The sequence below is a fragment of the Borostomias antarcticus genome (assembly GCF_949987555.1).
Source record: "Borostomias antarcticus genome assembly, chromosome: 25".
NCBI classification, from domain to species: Eukaryota; Metazoa; Chordata; class Actinopteri; order Stomiiformes; family Stomiidae; genus Borostomias; species Borostomias antarcticus.
Genome location: NC_140258.1, coordinates 3,973,962 through 3,983,331, shown reverse-complemented (window position 1 = coordinate 3,983,331; position 9,370 = coordinate 3,973,962). Strand labels below are relative to the sequence as shown.

The 9,370-nt window shown below is 45.8% G+C and overlaps 2 protein-coding genes across 6 annotated transcripts in view; one reads left to right on the top strand and one right to left on the bottom strand.

Moving 5' to 3' along the window:
- Window positions 1–6,791, top strand: LOC311325911 (leucine-rich glioma-inactivated protein 1-like; the record flags this gene model as incomplete). The annotated part of the gene is made up of 8 exons (XM_084458728.1): window positions 1–188; window positions 425–496; window positions 1,353–1,424; window positions 1,542–1,613; window positions 2,435–2,506; window positions 5,112–5,281; window positions 5,629–5,793; window positions 5,974–6,791. 8 exons carry the CDS (start codon window positions 1–3, stop codon window positions 6,789–6,791), a joined length of 1,629 nt encoding a protein of 542 aa, XP_084314854.1.
- A 2,343-nt stretch (window positions 6,792–9,134) lies between these two features.
- Window positions 9,135–9,370, bottom strand: part of LOC311325874 (serine/threonine-protein kinase MARK1-like) — a gene marked incomplete at both ends in the record, with an annotated part of 29,110 nt that continues 28,874 nt past the window's right edge. For all 5 annotated transcript variants that reach the window (XM_084458676.1, XM_084458677.1, XM_084458678.1 and 2 more), the window contains one exon: window positions 9,135–9,370. This exon is cut by the window's right edge and continues 110 nt beyond it. In XM_084458676.1, the coding sequence (XP_084314802.1) occupies window positions 9,135–9,370 (236 nt within the window).

Sequence of the window (9,370 nt, the reverse complement as noted above, 5' to 3'; positions counted from 1 at the left end):
ATGGAATATGCAAACAACATCTCCACAAAGATCGCCGTGTTACTGTTGCTCTCGTCCGTTTTGCTTGTAGACTGCAAGAGAGCCAAGCAGCCTCGGTGTCAGTCATCCTGTATCTGTACCAAAGATACCGCGCTGTGTGAGAGCGCCTCATCGATCCCCCGCAGCCTGCCCTCCGATGTCACCTCGCTGTAAGTCACGGGTAGAGTGGATTATTCACATGTTTCATACAACTGTGTTTATTCCATGATGACAGGATATTGCATAACCTAGCATAGGATATTCCATTCTGAATTATTGTAGCCTATAGGCTAACCTTTTTTGTATTTTTTTTTTTTTATAATTAGAAGGCTTCTCCAGCTAGTGATTTTTCCATCCCGAATTGCAGATGTTAGTATCTAAAGTCCGTTTTTGTGCTCTCCTACAGATCATTCGTGAAGTCTGAATTCAGAGAAATCCCCAAAGAGAGCTTCATCCACACCCCCGCTCTGCATCTCCTGTGAGATTTCCTCCGATGCGTTTTGTTCCTGGCGCTTTGTTTGTTACAATGAAGTGAATCCCCTGTGAGCTGGTCTCAGCCACGCTAAAGGACAAAGCTTCCAGTTGATCGCAGCTTCTTATGCCCAGTGCTTTTGTTGTGTTTGTCTGTGGGGAATAATGAAGGCGTTATTTAACCATTTAATCAGAGAACTGGAACGAAAAAGGGTCATGTTCTGTCAGGGGAGCTCTTATTTCCCCAGTTGGATTCCGAATTGTTATTATCATATAATAACACTGTTGGAATTCAATATATCTATTTATCATAATTTTCCACCGCCAGTAGGCTATGGGAAACAGATAGGCCTACTGCTCTAGCGTGATATAGGCCCATGCTATAGCATGAACACAATAGTCTTGTGTCTCTTTTGTTTTAAGCGTGTGTATTTAGGGGGAATCCCTCTATCAGGGAATCCCCATCGTTCTGTCACATGGGTGGGGTTTTGACATCATGCCCCTGAGCTCAAACCTGCACAGTCACATGTAGCTGATACTGTATAGCAGCCTGTCCATCTACACTGATCTAAAGACATGAAACAGTACTAATATAGACTACATGTCCTGGATCTAAAGACATGAAACAGTGCTTATATAGACTACATGTCCTGCTTTTGTTGGCAAATGACTGTCAACAGAAAATGAACAGAGAATTATTGAATTAATGGTTCATATATTTCAAAGTATATTTTGAAAAAAAAAAGATTGGGCCAGTTGGGTATATATATATATATATAGGCTATTTGATGAGATTTCCAGTCACTTCTTTGCTTTGCGCCTGCAGTATTTCTACAATCACCTTTGAATAAATGTTCCCACAGCCTTTTCACAGCCAACACCTTTGAATCTATTAACGAAGATGCTTTTCTTGGTCTTCCCCACCTGGAGTACCTGTGAGTAAAGTAGTAAAGTGTGACATTTACTGTACTTGTGAATTGTACCTATCGTGGGTTGACTTATCTTTTGAATTGATTCATCATCACACCACAACTTTTTATTGTATTTTTTAGATTCATTGAAAACAATGAAATCAAGTCGATATCACCACACGCTTTCCGGGGGCTGAAGACCTTAGTCCACCTGTGAGTACCCATATCAAACCTACTGTAACGTACAGTAACCCACGATACACAAACCTACAATAACAAATAATTAATCAAAGTACTCCTCAAGTGAAAGGAAGAGGGGGAAGTTTCCAGCATGTCCCCAGAATGTGTCCAGTCAGTGTTGTTCTGGCGCAGCGGGCGGGCTGGATGAGGGTGATTACTGCCGGCTAAGACAATCTGTTACACAGCAGCGCTTCACCAGATCGGCATGTTACCCCTACCAGCTGTTATTACAGAAGTGTGCTCACATTACTGTCGTCAATTGCAGTAAAATGTTCGTTGGGCGAATTCAGCTAGTATTTTATAATGTGATCTTGGAACATTTTATTGGAGTGCATCATCATGAGAAGGATATCAATGATTTAATAGTATTTAATAGTATTGATTGTTAACAAAGTGAGTATGTGGGGAAATTGAAGTGACGGATATAGCTTCTCTGAGAATTGAAACTCACCACACACCACAAGTTTACCACAACACTCCCAGTTGTCTGAAAAGAACAAGATGGTTATCCCAGGTGGGCAGGAACATATTCCATCCACATGGCTGAGGAGGCAGAACGATAAAAATAACCACTCTTGTGGTTCCTTCAAAACTCTGCTCAGCCTCCAGGGAGGCCAGAGCCCTCCACACCGCACTGATACAGATATCATTACATCATTCCCAGCAGGTATCACCGAACAGAAAAGACTTTCCCATAGTCAGTGATTCTACGCTCTCCCTGCACTGTGATATAAGTGGATTGAAATGGTCAAACTAAGCAAACTAGTCCTCTGTCTGTGTTCTTCTATGTACAGGAGTCTGGCCTACAACAATCTACACACGCTTCCCAAAGACGTGTTCAAAGGCCTGGAGGCCTTGACTAAAGTGTGAGTACCAACATGATGTGACAAATGTTGTCAAACGCTACCTAGTCTACATTATGATGACCATGATGGAGAAAGGAGGGAGCCAGAGCAACACACTGATGAATAAGACGTGACAGTAGATATGACAGCACAGTAGATTTGACAGCACAGTAGACAGTACAGTAGATATGACAGTACAGTAGACATGACAGTACAGTAGACATGACAGTACAGTAGATATGACAGTACAGTAGACAGTACAGTAGATATGACAGTACAGTAGATATGACAGTACAGTAGATGTGACAGTACAGTAGACATGACAGTACAGTAGACAGTACAGTAGATATGACAGTACATTAGATATGACAGTACAGTAGATATGACAGTACATTAGATATGACAGCACAGTAGATATGACAGCACAGTAGATATGACAGTACAGTAGACATGACAGTACAGTAGATATGACAGTACAGTAGACGTGACAGTACAGTAGATGTGACAGTACAGTAGGTGTGACAGTACAGTAGATATGACAGTAGATATGACAGTACAGTAGATATGACAGCACAGTATGCACAGTATGCACAGCACATTTCCCCGTCACTCTATCCCGTGGGTTAAATATGGAAGCAGTGATAATTATTCCATTGTGGCCACAAGTACAGTACCCCCTAGGCAGGCAGGTGTCTGGCACATTAGACATCATTAAAAGTTGACCTGGGGAAGAGCAGGGGACAGATGGTGTCGTCCGTCACCCACCGGTCTCGTCCCTGCCTCCCTCCGTAATGAGAGCGTGCCGTCTGGGTCTATGGGAAAAACACCAGCGCTCACCTGACGCACCCTTAGACAGGCTATAAAAACACCAGCTCTCACCTAACACACCCCCAGACAGGCTATAAAAACACCAGCACTCACCTAACACCCCCCAGACAGGCTATAAAAACACCAGCGCTCACCTAACACCCCCAGACAGTCTATAAACACACCAGCGCTCACCTAACACCCCCAGACAGTCTATAAACACACCAGCGCTCACCTAACACCCCCAGACAGTCTATAAAAACACCAGCGCTCACCTAACACACCCCAGACAGGCTATAAAAACACCAGCGCTCACCTAACACCCCCCAAGACAGTCTATAAACACACCAGCGCTCACCTAACACACCCCCAGACAGTCTATAAAAACACCACCGCTCACCTAACACACCCCCAGACAGGCTATAAAAACACCAGCGCTCACCTAACACCCCCCAGACAGGCTATAAAAACACCAGCACTCACCTAACACACCCCCAGACAGGCTATAAAAACACCAGCGCTAACCTAACACCCCCCCAAACAGGCTATAAAAACACCAGCGCTAACCTAACACCCCCCAAGACAGGCTATAAAAACACCAGCGCTCACCTAACACCCCCCCAGACAGGCTATAAAAACACCAGCGCTCACCTAACGCACCCAAGACAGTCTATAAAAACACCAGCGCTCACCTAACGCACCAAAGACAGGCTATAAAAACACCAGCGCTCACCTAACACACCCAAGACAGGCTATAAAAACACCAGCGCTCACCTAATGCACCCCCAGACAGTCTATAAACACACCAGCGCTCACCTAACGCACCCCCAGACAGTCTATAAAAACACCAGCGCTCACCTAACACCCCCCAGACAGTCTATAAAAACACCAGCGCTCACCTAACACACCCAGGACAGTCTATAAAAACACCAGCACTCACCTAACACACCCCAGACAGTCTATAAAAACACCAGCGCTCACCTAACACACCCCAGACAGGCTATAAACACACCAGCGCTCACCTAACACACCCCCAGACAGGCTATAAAAACACCAGCGCTCACCTAACACACCCCCAGACAGTCTATAAAAACACCAGCGCTCACCTAACACACCCCCAGACAGTCTATAAAAACACCAGCGCTCACCTAACACACCCCCAGACAGTCTATAAAAACACCAGCGCTCACCTAACGCACCTAAGACAGTCTATAAAAACACCAGCGCTCACCTAACACACCCCAAGACAGGCTATAAAAACACCAGCGCTCACCTAACGCAACGCACCCCCAGACAGTCTATAAAAACACCAGCGCTCACCTAACGCACCCAAGACAGTCTATAAAAACACCAGCGCTCACCTAACGCACCCAAGACAGGCTATAAAAACACCAGCGCTCACATTACGCACCCAGGACAGTCTATAAAAACACCAGCGCTCACCTAACACACCCCAGACAGTCTATAAAAACACCTGCGCTCACCTAACACACCCCAAGACTATAAAAAACACCAGCGCTCACCTAACACACCCCCAGACAGTCTATAAAAACACCAGTGCTCACCTAACACCCCCAGACAGGCTATAAAAACACCAGAGCTCACCTAACGCACCCAAAGACAGGATATCAAGGTCTACACGTCCTCCAGAAGAAGCAGGGGTTCATGTCAACTACCGCATTGAGATGACAGCAAATCCTGGCACGGTTATCGACCCTGAGTAGGCTATAGGGCGGCTAGGCTAGGCTAGCTATAGCTAAGCTAGGCTACGGTAATGAATCTCTGGTATGAATGGTGTGGCTGGTGCTCTGCTCCCCAGAGACCTGCGGGGGAACCAGTTCATCTGTGACTGTAAGCTGAAGTGGCTGGTGGAGTGGATGGTCCGCACCAACGCCACGGTGGACCAGATCCACTGTAAAGGCCCGGCCTCCCATCTGGATGAGAAGATCAACGACCTGGTGCCCCAGTCCTTTGACTGCATCACCACAGGTGAGCTCTAATACACAGGAGCGAAGGTGTTACAGTCTATTAACAGGCCCAAAGATTAACCCCACGTTTCATTTGTGTTCACTGGCATGTGTGTCATCTACTTGGTCATGGTCGTTCTTTTGTTTTTCTTGCAGAGTTTGAATAAAAGAAAAAACACACTCATGCTCTCGATGCAGGGTGATTTTTAAAGCCGTTGACAAAGGGCGTGAGGCCGAAACACTGTCCGCTTGATTAAATCACCCTGCATAGAGAGATTTCTTTCTTTCCTTTGTTCAGTATATTTCACTCGTTACCAGCACCTCTCCCAGACTGTGGTGTGCTTTTTCTCTTTCCTAAATCTCTTGCAGAGTTTGCCTCCTACCAGTCTCTGAAGTTTGAATCCATATCTGTGGAGGCCTTTTCGTTTGAGAGCGACCAGTATGTGGTGTTTGCTCAGCCCTTTATCGGGAAATGCAGCTTCCTGGAATGGGATCATGTGGAGATGGTTTTCCGGAATTATGACGACATTGACAGTTAGTAAAGAGCAATGGATATTGTCACGACTGTTATTCTCATTTACACCACTAGATGGAGCCATAACCACACTCTGAATCCAGAGAGAATTTCATTGAATTTCAAGAGAATTCCCTCTCATCCCCTCATCTCTGTCTCTCTCTCTCTCTCTCTCTGTCTCTCTCTCTCTGTCTCTCCAGGCACATCTACAGTGATCTGTAAACCCCTGATCATCGACAACCAGCTCTTCATCATCGTGGCTCAGCTGTTCGGAGGCTCTCACATCTTCAAGCGCGACGTCTCCGCCAACAAGTTCATCAAGATCCAGGACATCGACATCCTCAAGATCCGCAAGCCCAACGACGTGGAGACGTTCCTCATCGACGGCGAGTCCTTCTTCGTCATCGCCGACAGCTCCAAGGCCGGCTCCACCACCATCTACAAGTGGAACGGCAACGGGTTCTACTCCCACCAGTCCCTCCACCCGTGGTACCGGGACACGGACGTGGAGTACCTGGAGATCTCCAACAAGCCCCACCTGGTGCTCTCCAGCAGCTCCCAGAGGCCCGTCATCTACCAGTGGAACAAAGGCACCAAGCTGTTCGACCGGCGCACCGACATCCCCGAGATGGAGGACGTGTACGCGGTCAAACACTTCCAGGTCAAGGCCGACCTCTTCCTCTGCCTGACGCGCTTCATCGGCGACTCCAAGGTGATGCGCTGGGACGGCGCCCTCTTCAGGGAGCTGCAGAGCGTGCCGTCGCGGGGCTCCATGGTGTTCCAGCCCTTCACCGTGGGCAGCTGGCAGTACGCCATCCTGGGTAGCGACTACTCCTTCACCCAGGTGTACCGCTGGGACGTCCAGAAGGGCCAGTTCGTCCACTTCCAGGAGCTCAACATACAGGCGCCCAGGGCCTTCTCCCCCGTGTCCATCGACAACCGCCAGTTCCTGCTGGCCTCCAGCTTCAAAGGGAAGACCCAGATCTACGAGCACCTGATCATAGACCTGAGCGATTGATTGGTTGGTTGGTTGGTTGGTTGGTTGCTGATTGGTTGTTGTACAGAGGTGGATGCCGAAGTTAAGAGGGCACTGATTGGACAGGAGCGAAAGGGATTATCGGTTGAATCCTAACTTGAGAATATCAAGCATTACTCTAATTGTGTGCTAATCTTTCCTTGACATCAATGCATTGTTGACAAAGTCAGAGTTATGTGCATGTATCTCAAGTTGGGATTGGACCCTATGTTGGGATTGGACCCTATGTTGGGATTGGACCCTATGTTGTCAGACTACATGCATGAACAAAGCCTTAGTCAGGCCATCTTATCCTGATGAATGCAATGCTTGAAATAGCCATTTGTTTCTCCGTCATCTAGGATTGGTCAATAGGTTTCTGTTCCATCATTCTCATGTGACTTAACACTTTGCATTGTACATACATTTGCTGCAATCTCATATATTTCTCAAGGGAAGATAACAAAATGTACTTTTTAATCTATTTATTAACCTGTTTAGATGAAGATATCTGCCAAAATGAAATGTTTACATTTTTCTGTCTTTCCACTTGTAAGCTAAATTATTTGTAAATGAAGCTTTTGTAAGTCTTAAGAGGGACCACACCAGTTGGATGCATATTTGTTAAGGAGACTGACATCGTTTTGAAATATTTGTAGTTTGGAAAAAATGCCAACATAGATTTTGTGTGGGGATTTTGAGTGAGGATCAGGCGTCCTCATGTTTCTATTGTTGCTCATTTGTACAACATTTAAAGTATTGAAAAAGTTACTGTTTTCATAACAATGTGTAGGGAATATCTTATCTGGGCACGTTTTTAACTATTTTCACACATCAAAGAGAAATGATATACAAAACAAACTGGGGATACCTATTAACTTTGATTAACACATGTATGCGAATTCTAACACTTGTGTCATCCTTGACAAAACAGTTATGGACTAACGCTGAACCATTGAGATTGAATAAAGGCTTACATCACTGCAACGTTGGACTGTGACTGTTCTACCCAGCTCATCATATCATCCCTGTTACCAGTGAAACTTTACAAATCTGCAGAATCCAGTCATATCTTACAGGACAAAGCGTGAAACAATGCAGAATACAAACAAATAAAATCCTTTTTTATTTTCTCCAACAAAGTGCACGCCTCCATTTTACAAAGCAGCACATTACAAGCAGAATGTAATGGAATAGGTACAATAAAATCCGCAAAAAATGATCCAGCACAAACAAGCAAGGAGATCTACAGTCACATCCACACAGGCTAAACCCAGGTCCCTCCACAGGACTGCCAGAGTCACTCCTTCAGCTGGACTTGAGTTCTCATTTCAAACCCTGCTTCCGTGTTGATTGCAAACAACCATAACATCAAATCAAGCGCGCTCGTCCATACAGTGTCGTCCTGGAAAAGTTGTGCAATAGCAGCAGCTCCTCGTCTCCCCCTGCCTACTGCTCAATAGAAGTCAACACAAGTTCAGGCTCTACTCAATGTTCTATTCTATGTGGTGCAGCTACAGTAGAAGCAAATAAAGTAAGCAATTAAACATAAAATGTGAGGAGGTTTGAACTTAATACTATGTCCTTCAGCATCCACAAATAATTTAAATTAAGTTAAAAACACTATCTTCATAAGGTAATTCTTTAAAAAACAAAATAATAAAAAAAACTCACAGAGTAAAAGGAAACAACATATTCTAACAGATATCAATAATAGGAAAGAATCTCAAATAAATCACACGATATCAGACATGAATGTTCTGTACAGAATTAAAAACAAAAACATCACAGAACCTGCAGATGTTCTGCATACAGTACGATATCTTACATAGCTCTAGCAAGGTAGCCAGCCCGGAGTTGGTTTATACTGTTTGAAAAGCGACTATTTAGTTTTGCTTAAGTTAAACGGACGTTCAGCAAAGAGTAGATTCCTATAATGCTCTTCCAAAAGAGATGCAAAACATTATTGCAGGGAGGATCATCTTCAGGTTGCATACTGCATGTGTTACATGAATGAGCTCCACTGGGAGAGCAGTGGTTTACCAGAGAGAGAGAGAGAGAGAGAGAGAGAGAGAGAGGATGAAAGAGAAGGGGTCTATTGTCTTTTGTCCCTGTACTGTGTAGGTTAATATAGCAGTATCACTCTGTTCCACTACCCTGTACATTCATGGCCAACATTGCACAGCTCCAGCTTATAGTCCACCTGATTCAGTCAGGTGACTCTTATCAGCGTTGACCTCTGCACGACCTCTGAGTCACTCAGACCACGCCGGTCTAGAGACGACTGAGACCAGATCTCTGGACGTCACCGCGCCCCCCCCCCCCCCCCCCCCCCGGCCCCGACTGTCACAGCTTGAGCTCGTTGGCGATCTTGCAGGCGATGTTCTTGAAGGCGATGGACGTGCCGGATATCCTCTTGAAGCGCACGCCGTTGAGCGAGAGGCGGGGCAGCTTGCACACCTCCATCTCCCACTGGACCAGGCTGTCCTGGCGGGCGTCGCCGTGGACGCAGAAGAGCAGGAAGCGCTCGCGCTGCTCGTAGTCGCAGCTGTGGGCGTCGAGGACCTTGCGGATCTCGCGCA